The following is a 20,352-nucleotide window of genomic DNA, read 5'->3' as shown; positions in this document are numbered from 1 at the left end:
CCTCACATCAGATCCCTGCTTTTGGGTTTCTTTGTTTTGTGGCTGTCTGTAAGGAGATGAATCTGAAGGTTGTACTTTGGTAATAATTGTACTTTGAACTTTGGCTAATGTTCTGAGTTGCTTATATTTCAATGCAAGCCATATTGTGGGTACAGTAATGAACTCAGAGCATGGATGAACACATGGAATTACATGTTTTAGCCATTAATGAGACAGTGCGAGGGGAGGGGCAGAACTGGGAGCTCAGTGTTTTGGGGTTCCATTGTTTTAGACATAATAAAGGAGCAGGGGTGACATTACTAACCGGAAAAAATGTCACAGCAGCACTCAGGGAGGAAATACTAGTGGACTCATCTACAGAAGTAATGTGGGTGGAACTTAGGAATATGAAAAGATGACCAGTTAATGGGAGTATATTACAAACATCCCAATATCAGGATTTAGAGGAGCAAATTTGTAGAGAGAGAGCAGACAATTACAAGAAAAACAAGGTTGTGATAATAGGAGATTTCAACTTTCCACATATTGACTAGGTCGCTCATATTGTACTGTATAAGGATCAGATGGGATAGCGTTTGTCAAGTGTAATCAGGAAAGTTTCCTTAATCAATATGTAGAGTTCCTAACTAGAGAGGGTGCAATACTGGATCTCCTCTTTGTGAATGAGACAGTACAGGGGACAGACGTATGTTTAGGGAACACTTTGATTCAAATGATATTAATTCCATTTGTTTCAATATAATAATAAAGAAGGATAGAATTAGTCTGCAAGTTGAGATTCTCAATTGGAGAACGACCAATTTTGATGACTTTAGAAGAGATCTGGTAGGTGTGGATTGGGATAGGTTCCGTTCTGGCAAAATGATGCTTGAGAAGTGGCAGGCTTGCAAAAGTCTAATTCTGAGAGTACAGAGTGCACCAGAAATAAAGTCAGATTAAAAGGCAAGGCTAACAGGTTTGGGAACCTTGGTTTTTGAGAGATATTAAGGCCCTGGTTAAGAAGAAGAAGGAAGTGCATAGCAAGTATAGACATCATGAGGTAGCAGACAAGGTGTAAAATAATCTCTAGGAAGTCTATAGACATATTAAGAGCAAATGGTTAGCAAGGGTCAAAATTGGTACTCTTGAAGAAGTTGTCCAGGTAGATCAGTTACAAATAACAAGAAAAAAAATTAATGTGTGATTAATGTAGGATAGTGGAATAGTACAAGTTGATGGTCTGCACAGACTTAGTGGGCTGAAAGATCCATGCCATATCTTTCAATGACCAATAAGACTTGTCTCTCTCAGGCAACACTAACACCATTTATATCTTTGATCTCTACCCAACCAAAGATGTTCCCTTTGTTCTCCAAAGTCCTCTTCATCTTTTTCACACTGAAATATTGACTTTCTGACTTTTCTTACTTCTGCTGAAAGGCTACTGATCTGAAATGTTGACTCTATTTCTGTCTTTACAGACACTGCTTAGCCTTCTAAGGATTTCCAGCATTTTCTATTTTCATTCCAGGCAACATTAGAGGTCTCGACAGTCATCCGTCAGACTGGTATGACAGCTGAAAAAGGTGAGCACAGGGGACAGTGTGGAATGAAAGTCATACAATTTTCCAATGTACATAGAATCAACTGACCATGAGGATAATCACACACATTTCGGAATGTGAGAGCCTTTTCTGTTTTTCTATTACTCTTGGGGGGTTCATGTGAAGACCACACTGAACTGTACCTGCGCAAACTATTACTCCTTGAAATTTCAGAAGACCCTCAAGTCTGATAAACATATATGCCCATATTGCTTGCTGCCCCTACTCAAGCAGAATTGATAAAATGAAAAACTACTCAAGTAGAATTGATAAAATGAAAAACTGATCATTTTGATAATGCTGCAATCTAGAGATGTGGCATAGATCAATGACCACTACTTGCTTGATCTCAAATCTTCCACTGGCTTGGGAAATCCCTGGCACTGAAATTTCACCCCCCCCCCCCCCCCAGGTAAAGGCAGGGTCCAAGTTCAAAACCCAATTGCTGCACTTCAATATCCTTTGATTATCAGATAATATAGTTTAATGTTGCTAAAATGTTAGGAGAATTTTATAGAGACTGTTCAAGCCAAAGAACAAAACAAATATTGCAGCTTAAGGCATCAGGAAGGGAAGGAAGCATTTTCAGAGCTCTAGTCTTAACAACTAATAGTTGCTGGTGGGGCTGATCCTGCAACTTGTAATCCTGTCTAATAACTCAGTAAAATGGAAGTGGAACTTGGTAGAATGACTCTTCAAACCATCAAAGACTCGCATTTCCACTCCTTTAGTCAATCCATGGTGTAGATTTGCTAAACCTTCTGAATGCTCAGTTATTCAAATGCTAATGGAGTATTATAAAGTCAACACTTAGAACAGTGTAGAAAATGCTTAGGAATTCTCTTTCTACATAATAATTTACAGGCTCTCACCTTTCTCAAAAGGATCCACAGTTGATGACTCCAAGAGATTTTTAATGGCGCTCACATCATTTACTCTTGCAGCTGAAAACAGAGGTGTCTCAGTGATCCTAAGGGGAGAAAATGGCACATTGAAGACTTTGGAACATGAGGAACAGAGGCAGGAACACGTCATTTGGTTCCCTCATACCTACTCCACCATTCAGCACCGCTTTTCTGCACTAACTACCCGTCCTTCAGTCCTCTTTATGTCTAGCAAGTTATCAATCTTCATCTTGAATACATTCAGCAACCAAGCTCCTATAGCCCTCTAGAGCAGAAAGTTCAAAAGACTTACTACCCACTGTGTTAAGAACTTTCTTCACAACTCACAATTCAAAATGGCAAAGGAGGTCTGGTCAAGATGGCGCCAGTGAACAATTCCTCAGGCGACATCTTCCAGCTACTGTCTTCAATTGTTTCACTTTTTCTCCACCATCTGCTTGTTCTTTTGGTCTTGATCGCATTTTGGAAACTGTTGGAGTCTGTGATGTGCAGTTTGGAGTTTAATTGAATGATCTAACACTCTGCTGGCCCTGGAGAGGACCGAGAGCTCCTCATGGAGAAGACCAGAGACAGGGTGGGGGCCATGATTAACTCCATTTTGAGGCGCTGAGAAAGATTGAAGCAATTATGAAGGAGGTCAGCAGTTGCTCACCACAGAGGCCACGGGTTAACGGGTTGATAGCTTGGTCAGTGGCGTTCAGAAGGCTGCAGGTCAGCTTGTTCTTCACGGAAGGACTGAGTTCAATTCTGACAGGAGGATATTTTTGAAATTCTAAGATTTATGTAATTATTGGACTGTAGTTTATATTGCTCTCCTGTTTTCTGTGATTTCTTTCTTGTTGTCAATTGGTGGGCTGGGGTCTGAGTGGGCAATATGTTAGTTTTTTGAGAGGGAGGGGTTAAGGATTTGGGGTATGATGTCCTTGTTAGTTTTTCTGCTTGGGCAATCTTTTTTGTGTGTACATGTTGGGGGTTTCATATTGTTGCTGCTGTTCTTTTCTGCGAGAAAGGAGACTTGGGGTTTGGTGCTGTTGTCACTGTTCATTTCTGTGAGAGAGGGTTAGGAGTTTGATGTTGTTGTCACTGTTTTTTTGCAAGGGAGGGGATTGGGGTTTAGGGTTTGATGTTCTAGCCACCATTTTCCATGTGGGTGATCTATTAGCTTTTGTGCATGGGAGTGGGTGGTGGGGGGGGGGGGGGAATTGAGGCTTGCAAATTTTGTTTCTTTTTCCTTTTTGTGTGGGGAGTGGTCTGTCCTTTCTCTTTTCTGTATTTCATGGCTATCTAGAGAATATAAATATCAGAGTTGCATTGTATATGCAGACTTTAGCAATAAAATGAACCTTTGAACCTTTTGAACTTTTGAATGGATGACCCCTTGTTATAAGATTATGACCCCAGGTAGACAGCCCTGCTAGTGAAATACCAGAGACCCAATTTACTTACTGTCTTCATAAAACAAATTTGCCTTCTTAAGAATAAAACTATCAACCCTTTGCTGCAGATCTGTCCTTCCTTGGCTAACAAGAGTAGGAGTGTATACAATATACTAGGTATGGCCTCTCGAAAGCCACCTATAATTGCAGCAAGGCATCTGTACTCTTGTGCTCTTGCTTCTTAATTACCTCCTGTATGTGTGTGTTAACTTTTAGTGATTCTTGTACAAGGCGACTCAGGTTTGTCCAAGTTCCCCTACACTTTTGAACCTCATATCACTAAAAAAAATACTGCTTTTCAATACCAAATTGGCATTGTTATTGGTTTATCATTGTCACATGTACCAAGCTTGACTTGCAGACTGTTCATAAAGATACACAGAGCATGGAGATAGAACAAGGTAAATCAGCAACATTGCAAAATAAGTGTAAAAACTACTAAGAAAGTGCAGTGCAGATAAACAATAATGTGCAAGAAACTTTAACAAGGTAGATTGTGAGGTCAAGAGTCCATTTTATCATCCAAGATTTCCATACTAGAGTATGGTAACATTGGGATAGAAGGTGTCCTTGAGCTGGTGGTAACTGTTTTCAGTCTTTTTTATCTTCTGCTTGCTGTGTCTGTAACTCTGTAGTTTCTTGTAGAGCAATTGCCATACTAATTTGGATAGAATGCTTTCTGTGGTGCATCAATAAAAATTGTTGCCACAGAGACATGTCAAATGTCTTTAGTCTCCTGAGGAAGTGGAGGTGTTGGTGAGTTTACTTAGCTGTGGAATTAATGTGGTTGGCCTATTGGTGATGTTCACTTCTAGGAACATATGTTGTTTACTTCAACATATGAACTTACGGTGTTGCTTCTATGATATTTCTAAGTGGGTAGAAATGGAGTTTTCCTCGTGTTGATCCTGCACACGCAAGCCCCTGCCTTCCCATTTCTCCAAACCAGAACTTACCCACCAGACATGGCAAAACCAGGTGTGACGTCATCACATGCCGCGATACATCACAGATAATGAATTTACTTTCAACAACTGCAACGTAGTTATCAACCTTTAACTTTAACTAGAAAATAGTTACAAATGAATTATTTAAAGTGAAAATGTAATAAAGCTAAATAAATGCCTTAAGGGCAACACAGAGGTTAACCAGAAGGCTTGATGAGCAGCTGAGGAGAAGAGAAGGGATGAAAGGGTAACCAGAAAGGAAAATGGAAAAAGACAGAAGAGGGATGGTTAGAAAAGTTAGAAAATACACTCTGTGGCCACTTTATTAGATACCTTCTGTGCCTAATAAAGTGGCCACTGAGTGTATGTTCATGGGGTCTTCCGCTGCTGTAGCCTCTCCACTTCAAGGCCCAAGGTTTCAAAGGTACATTTAATATCAGAGGAATGTATACAATATACATCCACTCATTCACCTGGTTTTCAACATACCACAAGCACTCTCTCTCCCTAATAAGGGAGAAAGAAGTGTCTCCGTTTCAGTGAGAGAGTACACATAACAAGGTCCAATGTGTTATGCACTCAGAGATGCTCTTCTGCACACCACTGTTGTAATGCATGGTTATTTGAGTTACTGTCACCTTCCTGTCAGCTTAAACCAGTCTAGCCATTATTCTCTGATGTGTTTTTGTCCTCGGAACTACTGCTCATTGGATGTTTTATCTTTTTTTGCACCATTCTCTATAAACTCTGGAGACAGTTGTGTGTGAAAATCCCAGAAGATCAGCAGTTTGAGATATTCGAATCTAACCCATCTGGCACCAACAGTCAAAGTTACTTAGATCACATTTCTTCTACATTCTGATGTTTGATCTGGACAACAACCGAACTTCTTGACCACGCCTGTATGCTTTCATGCATTGAGTTGCTGCCACCTGATTGGCTGATTAAATATTAAGTACACCTGCATTAACAAGCAGGTGTACTTAACAAAGTGACCACTGAATGTAAATGTTCATACCATCAGGTTGGAGGCTACCCAGATGGAATATAGGGTGTTGCTCCTCCAATCTGACTTTGGCCTCATTATAACAGTAGAGGAAGCCATGAAGTGACATGTCAGTATCATATTCAGCACATCATTGTCCACAAAAGGAACCTACCCCTAGGTACATATTTCCTTCTCCTACCCACTCCACTTTCATAGAAGTCATTCTCTATGTGATTCGCTTGCTCATTATTCCCTTCTTGCTGATTCCCCTCCTGGCATTTATCCCTGCATTCAGAGCCCTAAACATTCTTCCAAGTGACACTTCACCTGCAAGTCTGTTGGAATCATCCATATCTGGTGCTCACACTGCAGCCTCCCCTATATCAGCATGACCCGATGCAGATTGGGAAACATCTTTGTCGAGCTCCTTCACTCTGACCGTCGCAAAAGACAGGATCTTCCAGTGACTATCCATTTCGATTTGATTTCCCATTCCCATTGTGAAATGCCTGTCAAACTTTGCTCTCAATGTCAGTAAGACAAAAAAGCTGATTGTGGACTTCAGGAAGGGTAATCCCTCACAGAGGGATCAGAAATAGAGAGAGTGATCAGTTTCAAGCTCCTGGGAGTCAAGATCTCTGAGGATCTAACCTGGTTCCAACACATCAATGCAGTTATAAAGAAGGCAAGACAGCGACTTTACTTCATTAGGAGTTTGAAAAGATTTGGCATGTCAACAAATACACTCAAAAACTTCTATAGGTGTACTGGAGAGCATTCTGACAGTCTGCATCACTGGTATGGGGGTGGTGGGGGCTACTGCATAAGACCGAAAGAAGCTGCATAGAGTTGTAAATTTAGTCAGCTCCATTTTGGATACTAGCCTACAAAGTACCCAGGACATCTTCAAGGAGCGGTGTCTCAGAAAGGCAGCGTCCATTATTAAGGACCTACAGCACCCAGAACACGCCCTTTTCTCACTGTTACCATCAGGTAGGAGGTACAGAAGCCTGAAGGCACACACTCAGCGATTCAGGAACAGCTTCTTCCCCTCTGCCATCTGATTCCTAAGTGGACATTGAACCTGTGAACACTACCTCATTTTTTTAATATATATTATTTCTGGGGATTTTTGCATGATTTTTAATCTATTCAATACACGTACAATGTAATTGATTTACTTATTTTCTTTCCTCTTCTTTGATATTATGTATTGCATTGAACTGCTGCTGCTAAATTAATCACAACACATGCCAGTAATAATAAACCTGATTCTGATACTCATTCTGAAAGGCCACCTGTTGAGGCATGTTGAGGCCAAACTCAGATTGGAAGAGAAACATCTCATATTCCATTTGAGTAGCCTCCAAAATGATGGCACGAATATTGATTTCTCTAACTTCCAGTAATAGGAATTGTCAATATCTGAGGTCAAAACCTTGCATTAGGACTCAATACAACACTGACAATTCCCTTCTCCCACAGATGCTGCTCGATCCACTTAAGTTTCTCTCTATTTTCTCTCTATTTTGAGTACCGTCCTGTTTTGTGAAAACAAATAGAGTTTATGGAATGCCCTTTTAACTGCAAGTCTTTCTTTTAAATTTTGAATAAAATGACTAAGCAGCAGGTAGCTGCTGCCTCAGGGTTCAATCTTTTGACCTCTGGTGCTTTCTTTGTGGAGTTTGCATGATCCCACTGTTCCTGTGTCGGTTTACTCAGTGTGCTCAAGTTTCCTCCACCAGCACAAAGCCATGCTAGTAGGTTAATTTTCCACTGTAAATTATCCCTCAGTGCAAATAAGAGGCAAAAGAATCCAAGGAGTGTTTATGGGTGTTGGGACAGAAAATGTTGCAAAGGTGTAGGGAAATGTTACGAGAGAGAATGGCATTGGTGGATTTGCTCTGCTGGAAACTGGCATGGCTACTGTTATGTTTTATAACTCCAAAGTATAAACCTAATTTAAAGGAAAAGACAGAGAGTCCAAAATGTGAGTCTAAATTAGGTTTTTACTTTAAGTGAGGTGTGCATATATCACGTGGTGGTGTGATGATGTATGCCATTTATGAACTTCTACAGATAACCTGCAATCAATTACGTAAATGAACAAACAATGCTTAATCAAACAATATACTTACAATATTACTCAACAATTACCAAACTATTAAACATAAAACACTCCACCCTGCTTAGCTATAAGCTCCATGTCAATAGAGAATGTAACCCAACTACTTACATAATATACTAAATAATACGACTATTATACAGACATCCACTGCATAGTAGGTTTTAAATTGTCCCATTCAGACCTAAAGATTTTAATTGTTGTGGAAGCTTTATTACTCTTCTGGAATAATATCTTTCCTGACAAGGGGGTTCCCTCTGCTTGGCAGGTGAGATTTGTGGCTGTGAAACAATATCAAGTTCTGGGGCCTGCTCCATGGTGGTTGTTGGAGTTGACTCTGGGACAGGACAATGCAGGCCATTCCCAGGGATGAAAAGGCACTGCTCTTGACCTCATCTCCACATGTTGACATCCCGAACAGTGCATGGCAAGCTGCTCTATCTGCTGATCTATCCCAGGCCACCAGGCAAAGCTTCAAGCCAACGCCTTCATTTTGACCATGCCTAAATGGCCAGCAGGTAGCTCCTCTAACACTTTAGCTCTCAACTTGGATGATACAACTCTCAATTCCCACATAAGACAACCTTCATCAAGGTCAAGTTCATCCCAATGTGATAAAAATGGGGAAAATGGTATTTTTGCTGCACATTCCAGTCATTATGGGTGACCATGTAGGCCTGAAACAGATAGGGTCTTTACTAATTTCCATTTGGATCATCTCTGGTGTAATAGGGAGAAATTCAATTTGTGAATTTCTCAAGAGTGCCCTCTTTTGTAAATTTTTCAGGTATTTTGTTTTCCAAGGGTTAACTGGACATCCTCCAGCATTTCCATGATTAATTGTCCTCCTGAATTTGTTCTTTTAATTGTGTCCTTCAAGAAACAGAGCCCATCTCTGTATTCATGCTGCTACTGTTAATGGAGCATCCTTCTGTGGAATGAAAATAAACACTAGTGGTTGATGATCAGTAATGAGGGTAAACTCTCTCCCATACAAGTACTGGTTGAAATGTTTTACACCCCAAACCAGACTCAAGGCCTTCCTGTCAATATGCGTAATGTTTCTCTGCAGTGGTAAGGCAACATCATGCAAAGACTATGGGGCATTCATTGCCATTATTCATAACATGTGACCTGATTGTATCTGTGCCATAAGACAAGGCGTCACAGGCAAGCTTCTTCAGATTATGCGGATCATAATGCGTGAGTACAGTATCTAACATCACCATTTCCTTTACCTTTTTGAAGCTAGATGCCTCACACTGCTTTGTCCATTGCCATTTCTTCCTGAACTGAGTTCAAGTGCTGAAGCACAGTTGACAGGTTTAGCAGGAACCTGTCATAGTAATTGACAAATCCTTAAAAGGACTGCAACTGTGACACGTCCTTTGGTCTTGTGGTATCCACCATTGCTTGAAATTTCTCAGCACACTTGTGTAATTCTTGTGCATCAATGGTGTGACCACAATATGTGATGCTTGGTTTAAAACATTCACACTTGTTGTGTGAATATGCTCTGAGCCCATAATCTTCTAACCTTTTTAACAGTCTTTTGAGATTTTGGAAATGCTCCTTGTCTTCCTTACCAGTAACAATGTTCTTATCCAGGTAACACTGAGTACCTGGGCAGCTTTACAGCACCTGGTCCTTAGCTTTTTGCCAGAATGAGAGTTTAGATGATACTCCGAAAATAAGCCTTACTATAATGACAGAGCCCATTGTGAATGTTTATGGTGAGAAATTCTTTGGACTCTTCTTCCACCTCTATCTGTAGGCCTCCACTTTACTGAAGATGTCCTCTATCCTGGGCAGAAAATATTGATCTACTTTCAGTACTGGGTTAATAGTGAGCTTAAAGTCACCATAGATCCTGACAGACCCATTCTTCTTGGTTATTGGGACACTGGCATTTCCATGGGCTCCACTCAACCTTTAGAGTACTTGAATTAATCAGTTCATGTGCTCTAGAAACTTTGGAGCCCAGTGCTCTCCAGCTCCCTGTACAAGCCAGCAGGGCTCATTGCAGTTATGGGTGTTATTCCCACAGGAGTTATCTTTTCTACAGTATAGGTTCTTAGTAGGATATTCACCATCCTCTGGCTAAAGTGGTTTCTCCACAGCTCTATTTTAAATGGACACCCCTCTATCATGAGGCTGTGCCCTCTTGTCCTCAACTCTCCCACCATGGTAAACAGCCTTTCCATATCTACTCTGTCTAGGTCTTTCAACATTCAAACGATTTCAATGAGTTCCTCTCTCAATCTTCTAAATTCCAGTGAGTACAGACCCAGAGCTATCAAACGTTCCTTGTACTATGACCCTTTCAGTCCCAGAACCATCCTTCTGAACCTCCTCTAAATCCTCTCCAATGGCAGCAAAGCTTTTCTTAGATGAGGAGACCAAAACTGTTCACAATACTCAAGGTGAGACCTCAACAATGCTTTATAAAGCCTCAGCATCACATCCCTGTTCTTGTATTCTAGACCTCTTGAAATGAATGCTAACATTGCATTTGCCTTCCTCACCACAGACTCTACCTGCAGATTAACCTTCAGGAGATTCTCAGAGTTCTGGATTTCTCCCCATTTAGAAATTAGTTTGCACATTTATTTCTTCTACCAAAATGTATGAACATGCATTTTTCAACATTGTATTTCATTTGCCACTTCTTGACCATTCACCTAATCTTTCTAAGTCCTTCTGCAGCCTACCTGTTTCCTCAACATGACCTAACCCTCCACCAATCTTCATATCATCTGCAAACTTGCCAATAAAGCCATCTATTCTATCAACTATATACAGCATATACACTATATACAACTGATATACAGCATAAAAAGCAGTCCCAACACTGAATCCTACGGAACACCGCTAGTCACTGGCAGCCAACCAGAAAAGGAACCTTTTATTCCCATTTGCTGCCTCCTACCGATCAGCCAATACTCTGACCATGCCAGCATCTTTCCTGTAATATCATGGGCTCTAAACTTGGTAAGCAGACTCATGTGTGGCACCTTGTCAAAGGCCTTCTGAAAGTCTAAATGTACAACCCACTTCTTTCCCTTTATCTGGAGGAATTTAAGGTGGGGTGTTATATGGAAGGCAGGGTTTAAGGGTTGGCACAACATTGTGGGCTGAAGGGCTTGTACTGTGCTGTACTATTCTATGTCCTATGTTCTATCTATCCTACTCGTAATTGCCTCAAAGAATTCCAACAGGTTCATTAGGCAAGATTTTCCCTTAAAGAAACCATGCTGACTTTTTCTTATCTTGTCCTGCGTTACCAAGTATTCCATAACCTCATTCTTAACAATTGACTCCAACTTCTTCCCAACCACTGAGGTCAGGCTAACTGGTCTATACTTTCCTTTCTGCTGCCTTCCTCCTTTCTTAAAAAATGGAGTGACATTTGTAATTTTTCAGTCCTCTGGCACAATGCCAGTGTCCAATGATTTTTGAAAGATTATTACTATTGCCTCCACAATCTCTACTGCTACCTCTTTCAGAACCCTAGGTGCAGTTCTTCTGGTCCAGGTGACTTATGAACTCTTAGGTCTTTCAGCTTTTTGAGCACCTCCCTTGTAATAGTAACTGCACTCACTTCTCTTCCCTCACACCCTTCAACATTTGGCACACTGTTAATGTCTTCCACTGTAAAGAAGGATGCAAAATACTCAGCTAGTTCATCTGCCATCTCCTTGTCCCCCATTATTATTTCTCCAGCCTCATTTTCTAGCAGTCCTTTATCCACTCTCATCTCTCTTTTTTTTCACATATTTGTAAAAGCTTTTACTATCCACTTCAATATTGTTTGCTAGCTTGCTTTCATATTTCATCTTTTTCCTCCTAATGAATTTTAGTTGCTTTCTGTAGGTTTTTAAAAGCTTCCCAATCCTAAATCTTCTCACTGATTTTTGCTTTGCTGTATGCCCTATCTTTTGCTTTTACATTAGCTTTGACTTCCCTTGTTAGCCACAGTTGTACTATTTTGCCATTTCACTATTTCTTCATTCTTGGAATACATCTATTCTGCACTTTTCTCATTTTTGCCAGACACTCATGCCATTGCTATTCTGATGTCATCCCTGCCAACATCTCCTTCCAATTTATTTTGGCCTTTATTTTTATTTTTTATAATTTCTTTTACTCAACTGAAATACTGCTACATCAAACTTTACTTTCTCCCTATCAAATTTCAAGTTGAACTCCATCATATTGTGATCACTGCCTCCTAAGGGTTCTTTTACATTAAGCTCCCTAATCACCCAATCCAATATAACTACTCCCCTAGAAGGATCAATGACAAACTGCTCTAAAAAGCCATCTCTTAGGCATTCAAAAAACTCACTCTCTTGGGATCCATTTCCAGTCTGATTTTCCCAATCGATCTGCATATTGAAATCTCCCATGACGATCATAACATTGCCCTTTTGACATGCCTTTCCATTTCCTGTTGTAATCAGTGGTCCACATCCCAGCTTCTGTTGCGAGCCCTGCATATAACTGCCATCAGAGTCCTTCTACTCTTGCAGTTTCTTAACTCAACCCACAAGAATTCAATATCTTCTGATCTTATGTCACGTCTTTCTACTGATTTAATTCCATTCTTTACCAGCGGAGCCACAACACCCCTTCTGCTTACCCTCCTATCCCTCAGATACATGTAACCATGAACATTTAGCTCCACTACAACCATCCTTCAGCCAGGATTCAGTGATAGCCACATCACTATCACTTCCCTCTTCTCCCTCTTTCCCTTTTGCACCACGGACATATGCCAGTAACTTGGTCTCCATGGCAGTTCCTGGAATGTCATCTCCCACAACAGTATCCAAAATGATACACTTATTATTGAAAGGAATGGCCACGGGTTGCTCTGTGCTAACTGCCTAGTCATAATTCTCTTTCTCCTAACAGTCACCCAGCTACTTGTCTCCTGCAACTTCGGGGTGACTTCCCTGTAACTCTGATTGATTATCTCTCACTCTCCCGTACAGGCTGAAGAGTCATCCCACTCCTGTTCCAGATCCCTAACACGGTCTTCAAGGAGCTGCAGCTAGATGCACTTCACACAGATGTAGTGCCCTGGGAGACTCTAACATATGGTATGAAGAACACACAACAGCCATTTAGAACCATAGAATCATAGAACATTACAGCACAGAAACAGGCCTTTTGGCCCTTCTTGGCTGTGCCAAACCATTTTTCTGCCTAGTCCCACTGACCTGCACCTGGCCCATATCCCTCCATACACCTCTCATCCATGTACCTGTCCAAGTTTTTCTTAAATGTTAGAAGTGAGCCTGCACTTACAACTTCATCTGGCAGCTCATTCCACACTCCCACCACTCTCTGTGTGAAGAAGCACCCCCCCCCCAATGTTCCCTTTAAACTTTTCCCCCTTCACCCTTAACCCATGTCCTCTGGTTTTTTTCTCCCCTAGCCTCAGTGGAAAAAGCCTGCTTTCATTCACTCTATCTATACCCATCATGATTTTATATACCCCTATCAAGTCTCCCCTCATTCTTCTACACTCCAGAGAATAAAGACCTAACCTATTCAACCTTTCTCTGTAGCTCAGTTTCTCAAGACCTGGCAACATCCTTGTAAACCTTCGCTGCACTTTTTCAACCTCATTAATATCCTTCCTGTAATTTGGTGACCAAAACTGCACACAATACTCCAAATTCAGCCTCACCAATGCCTTATACAACCTCACCATAACAGTCCAACTCTTATACTCAATACTTTGATTTATAAAGGCCAATGTAGCAAAAGCTCTCTTTACTACCCTATCTACCTGTGACGCCACTTTTAGGGAATTTTGTATCTGTATTCCTAGATCCCTCTGTTCGACTGCACTCCTCAGTGCCCTACCATTTACCTTGTATGTTCTACTTTGGTTTTTCCTTCCAAAGTGCAATACCTCACACTTGTCTGTATTAAGCTCCATCTGCCATTTTTCAGCCCATTTTTCCAGCTGGTCCAAATCCCTCTGCAAGCTTTGAAAACCTTCCTCACTGTCCACTACACCTCCAATCTTTGTATCATCAGCAAATTTGCTGATCCAATTTACCACATTATCATCCAGATGATTTAATATAAATGACAAATAACAATGGACCCAGCACTGATCCCTGTGGCACACCACTAGTAACTGGCCTCCACTCAGTGAAGCAATCCTCCACTACCATTCTCCGACTTCTCCCACTGACCCAATGTCTAATCCAATTTACTACCTTACCATGTATACCTAGCGGCTGAATCTTCCTAACTAATCTCACATGCAGGACCTTGTCAAAGGCCTTACTGAAATCCATGTAGGCAGCATCCACTGCCTTCCCTTCATCCACTTTCCTTGTAACCTCCTCGAAAAACTCTAATCGAGTTGTTAAACATGACCTACTACGCACAAAGCCGTGTTGACTCTCCCTGATAAGTCCCTGTCCATCCAAATACTTGTAGATCCTATCTCTTAGTACTCCTTCCAATAATTTACCTACTACGGACGTCAAACTTACCAGCCTATAATTTCCCGGATTACTTTTTCAGCCTTTTTTAAACAACGGAACATGAGCTCTCCTCCAATCCTCCGGCACCTCACCCGTAGATACCAACATTTTAAATATATCTGCCAGGGCCCCTGCAATTTCAACACTAGTCTCCTTCAAGGTCCAAGGGAATACCCTGTCAGGTCCTGGGGATTTATCTGCTCTGATTTGCCTCAATATAGCAAGCATCTCCTCCTCTTCAATCTGTATAAGTTCCATGACCTCACTACTTGCTTGCCTTATTTCCATTGACTCCATGCCAGTTTCCTTAGTAAATTCAAATGCAAAAATCCCATGTAAGATCTCCCCCATTTCTTTTGGTTACATACATAGCCGACCACTCTGATCTTCAAGAGGACTAATTTTATCCCTTACTATCCTTTTGCTCTTAATATACCTGTAGAAGCTCTTTGGATTATCCTTCACCTTAACTGCCAAAGCTACATGGTGTCTTCTTTTAGCCCTCCTGATTTCTTTTTTAAGTATTTTTTGCACCTTTTATACCCTCAAGTACCTTATTTGCTCCGTTTCCTATACATGTCATACATTTCTCTCTTCTTCTTTATCAGTGTTCCAATATCCCTAGAGAACCAAGGTTCCTTATTCTTATTCACTTTGCCTTTAATCCTGACAAGAACATACAAACTCTGCACTCTCAAAATTTCTCCTTTGAAGGCCTCCCACTTACCAACGACGTCCTTGCCAGAGAACAACCTGTCTCAATCCACGCTTTTTAGATCCTTTCTCATTTCTTCAAATTTGGCCTTTTACCAGTTTAGATCCTCAACCCAAGGACCAGATCTATCTTTATCCATGATCAAGTTGAAACTAATGGTTTTATGATCACTGGAACCAAAGTGTTCCCCACACACACTTCCATCACCAGTCCTAACTTGTTTCCTAACTGGAGATCTAATATCATATCCTCTCTAGTCGATACCTCTATATATTGATTTAGAAAGCTTTCCTGAACACGTTGTACAAGCTCTAACCCATCTAGACCTTTAACAGTATGGGAGTCCCGATCAATATGTGGAAAATCCCCTACTATCACAACTTTCTGTCTCCTGCAGTTGTCTGTTATCTCTCTGCAGATTTGCTCCTCCAATTCTCACTGACTATTGGGTGGTATATAATACAACCCCATTAATGTGGTCATACCTTTCCTGTTTCTCAGTTCCACCCATATGGTAGACAAGCCCTCTAATTTGTCCTGCCTGTAACATTTTCCCTGACTAGCAATGCCACCCCCCCCCCCCCCACCTTTCATCCCTTGGCCTCTATGATGTCTGAAACATCGGAACCTTGGAACATTAAGCTGTTAAATGGTTTACTATACTAGGTACAGTAAGGGAAAAAAAAGGGAATCTTAACATAAACTTACCCAGAGGTAATGCCTCTTTCGAACTGAAGCCTCCTTAGGACCAAAGCCTGACACTCCTACTCTCACCACCGGCCTACTCCCAACAATGGCCACCCCACTTGTCCCTTCTGTACTTTTAAACAAGCACTGCCAACCCGTGAGAAACCCCGTTGCTGTGGCCTGCTCCTGCCATTGCTTGGGCTATCAGAATGAGCCTGAATGCCCATGGATTCACCACCGTGGCCTGTTCCTTCCACTGATTGGGCCATCAGTTCTTGTAACATGGGTGGCTGCTAAATATCAGCTATGTGCTTGGCAGAGTGAGGCCATGGGCCAGCAGCAAAAGGGAAACAAGACAACTGAAGAACAAACACTGCCCTAAAACAAACGTACAGTATCCTCAAGTGTGGACTTACTTCTTCCCCCCCCCCCCACCCCCATCATGCACACAATTATGTTACAGAGTACATTGAAAGCAGAGGTTCCTGTTTAGTAAGGACATCAAAGATTACCAGGAGATGGAGGAAGAGGGGGATAATAAACCAGCAAATCAGCCATAATCAAATGGCATGAGCAAATAGATTCAATGGTCTTATGCTCTTATGTCACCTAACACAAGCTTCAACCATACACTATCTTATTAGGACCCCTCATTGCATCCTGCCATATCAGGTAGCCATCCTATTACTTACAGTACCTATATAATGACGCATACTCATGCTTCACTGTTATCCTGTTATCCCATTATAGAACACTATCCCATTATAGAACATCTATTACAAAATCTTACATTATGCATCCCCTAATTACACATATTCCTGTTGCAAGGCTTCCACTAACATACTCACATTGCGAACAGCTCTTGCTAGATATATGCTGAAAGTCTCCTAGGGCAGTCATTCAGTTTGACAATGCCCTTCAAACAAAGCAGTGCCCCAAATTTGGTACAAACTCACCATTGGACCATCACTACTCACCACCTCAGGATGTCGGTCATCAGTTCACCTAGGATTTTTCAATTTAGAAATAGAGCAATGTACTGTGTAAGGACTTTTGCTGGGAACTCAGGGAGACAAACTGCTGGTTGGACTCCAAAGGTGTCACTAGTTACCAAATGTGAGCTTGGCCACCATCCATTGAGCTATCACAGATATTTGTCTGCATTTGGTGTCTACCTTTGCCCTATTTCCAGCAGCAATTGAAACTATAGACACTGTAAGATTTCAGACTCTCTCTTATGCACAGGGAAAGAATCAGTGTTTAGCTCTCACCTCTTCTGCTGTAGCCCGTGAAGCTTGCTGATTTGCTCCTCCCATGCAATCCCCGGTTGGAGTTTCAACATGAGCTTGTTGACCCAGCCGGAGACGGACCACTTTCCGCTTTCTGAGAGAAATCCCAACATCTTTGCTGGTTACCACCAACTCTTCTGTTATAATCCAGAATGAATGATTGTTGGGAGGCACTAAAGGAAAAGGGTCCTCGATTCCCAAAGAATCCCTTTAAGTCATCAATGTCCTTGAAGTTGGCAAGAATTTCCTGTGAACCTTCTCCTGTGCAGGACTCACATACACTCTGGTCGAGACTCGTACTGCATTCACTTCATGATTTAACCCTTTTTTATCCACTGGACAATGAAAAAAACAGAGAAAGGTGATACTTGACACATGCAGAAAATGAGGCTTCATGCAAAGTGAAGATAAAGACGGGCTATACAGTTTGAGATGAGGGAGTACCTCTCTCTGTCCTGTGCTTATTCGAAGACAGGTTTGCAAAGCCCCTTTAAGAAAACACTGAAGAAGTTTGTAAGAGAGCAGCTGACTTGCGATGGTCACTCCTACTGAAAATGTAGTCACAACAGCCAGGAGATTTTTTTTTGCTTTTGGCAAACTATGATGTTGCAGAGTGATTAGTTGGCAAGGGAATGAGGGTCAAGTGTAGATCTCAGTTTTCACTGGGCTACAGTATATCACAAGATGACAAGACTCCCAACGACAAATACAAACAATCAGTTCTACTGAATATTTCATTTTGTACAGTGTCTCCACAACACTGCAACTTGTTACCACCTGGAACAGCTGTGACAAATAGCACTGATGGTTTTAAGGTGAAGGCAGGTAATAACCATAAGATCGTAAGACCATAAGACCCAATTCTTGGGCATTGGGCCCAAAGCACTGCCATTCCATCATAGTGAATTTATTATCCCTCTCAACCCCATTCTTCAGTTTTCTCCCCATAACCTTTGAAGTCCTGACTGAAACCAAGAACCTATCAATCTCCACTTTAAGTATACACAATGACGTAACCTCCACAGCCATTAGTGGCAAAGAATTCCACAGATTCACCACCTTCTGGTTTAAAAAATTTTCTAAAGTGCGTCCTTTTATTCTGAGGCTGTGCATTCTGGTACTAGACTCTTCCACAATAGGAAACATTCTTTTTTTAATCCACTATATCTCAGCCTTTCAATATTCAAATTGAGTGAGATCCCCCCCGACTTTCTTCTAAATTTCAGCGAACACTGCCCAGAGCCATCTAATGCTCTTCATCCATTAGCGCTTTCATTCCTAGAATCATTCTTATGAACCTCCTCTGGCCTCTCTCTATTAGCCAGCCTTGCTATTATATTCTAGTCCTCTCAAAGTTAATGCTAACATGGCATTTTCCTTCCTAACTACTAACTCAACCTGTAAGTTAACCTTTAGGGAGTCCTGGATGAAGACTCCCAAGTCCCTTTGCACCTCTTTTTCTTGGACACAAGGAAGGAAGGTGAGTAATATAACATTAAACATTGATAGGATGCAAAACTCAGCTGAGAAGTGGCAGATGGCATTCAACCCAGATGAGTGTGAGGTGCTTCATTTTGGTAGGTCAAATATGATGGAAGAATATAGTATTAATGGTAAGACTTTTGGCAGTGTGGAGGATCAAAGGGATCTTGGGGTCTGAGTCCATAGGACACTCAAAGCAGCTGTGTAGGTTGACTCTGTGGTTGAGAAGGCATAAGAAGGCCTTCATCAATCATGGGATTGAGTTTAAAAGCTGAGAGGTAATGTTGCAGCTATATAGGACCCTGGTCAGACCCCACTTGGAGTACTGTGCTCAGTTCTGGTTGCCTCACTACAGGAAGGATGTGGAAACCATAGAGAGAGAGCAAAGGAGATTTACAAGGATGTTGCCTGGATTGGAGAGCATGCCTTATGAAAACAGGTTGAATGAACTTGGGCTTTTCTCCTTGGAGCATGGAGGATGAGAAGTGACCTGATAGAGGTGTATAAGATGATGAGAGGCATTGATCGTGTGGATAGCCAGAGGCTTTTTCCCAGGGCTGAAATGGTTGCCACAAGAGGACACAGGTTTAAGGTGCTGGGGAATAGGTACAGAGGAGATGACAGGGGTAAGTTTTTCACACAGAGAGTGGTGAGTGCGTGGAATGGGCTGCCGGCAACGGTGGTGGAGGCAGATATGATAGGGTCTTTTAAGAGACTTTTGGATAGGTACATAGAAAAATAGAGGGCTATCGGTAAGCCTAGTAATTTCTAAGGTACGGACATGTACGGCACAACTTTGCTGTAGGTTTTCTATGTTTCTATATTTCTAAATGAGGCAACATACAGTAACATTTCCAGCATGAACAATTTGGTGATGATTATTTTCAGTGTGGTTAATCTCACACAATCCATTTACTTTTGTTTCTCTTTATCATCTGAGTCGGCAATGTTATTCATTTGCCAGCTGCAGAAAAACTGTAGGGTAGGGATATTGGCCATCTATATTGTGGAGAAACTCAGCTGATCAAACAGCATCTAAGAAGAGAAATGGAGGTAGATTTTTTGGGTCAAGGCCTTTCAGCTGGACTTCCTATCAATAACTGGGAAGAACTTAGTTATGAAGTGTGATATGCTCTCATGGCTGCTGTACTTGGTGCCAGGTGGAGTCAAACCATCTGACAGAACATCCCATTTCCAGATCTGGCCAACTAATACCAAGACATTGCTTGGCTGATAGTAAGAGGTGCCTCCCCAGTCAGAGCTTTATAGGCCATCATGTTCACCCCGAATGTATGCTGCCTTTGGGACGGCTCTAGGGGGAAGAGAATCACCCACCTCTTTGCAGAATGTGGATTTGCAAAGAGAGTGTGGAGATGGATGCAAGGATCTGTGTCCTGATTTATCTCCAACACTGTATAACAGAGGGCTCTCTGATCTACAGGCTTTTAGTGGGGATATACACCAAGACAGACATTAAGTACTGCTGGAAGGTAATCAATTCAGTGAAAAACATCCTTTGGTCTGCCCAAAACTTCATCGTCTTCCTGTAGATTGAGATGTCCGTAAAGGAATGCATCTAGACTGCAGTAGTATGTCATGGTGGATTCACTGAAGCTGGGTGCAGCCAATGCTAAGGCAATGTGGGGAAGGACCACAATCTAGGCTCCTTCCAATAATGCACAT

At 41.6% G+C, this 20,352-nt stretch overlaps 1 protein-coding gene across 1 annotated transcript in view; it reads right to left on the bottom strand.

The window, feature by feature from the left end:
* LOC132380197 (transient receptor potential cation channel subfamily V member 6-like) overlaps positions 1–17,300 on the bottom strand; it is a 102,399-nt gene extending 85,099 nt beyond the window's left edge. The window contains exons 1-2 of the mRNA XM_059948885.1: positions 17,170–17,300; positions 2,456–2,553 (exon numbers count right to left, since the gene is read on the bottom strand). Coding sequence (XP_059804868.1) covers positions 2,456–2,553; positions 17,170–17,300 — 229 coding nt within the window. The remainder of the gene's footprint in view (positions 1–2,455; positions 2,554–17,169) is intronic.
* Positions 17,301–20,352: the final 3,052 nt, after the last annotated feature.

The sequence above is a fragment of the Hypanus sabinus genome, chromosome 23 (assembly GCF_030144855.1).
Source record: "Hypanus sabinus isolate sHypSab1 chromosome 23, sHypSab1.hap1, whole genome shotgun sequence".
In the NCBI taxonomy this organism is placed as follows: Eukaryota; Metazoa; Chordata; class Chondrichthyes; order Myliobatiformes; family Dasyatidae; genus Hypanus; species Hypanus sabinus.
Note: the sequence above shows the minus strand (reverse complement) of the source record. Positions and strands in the feature narration are given on the sequence as shown.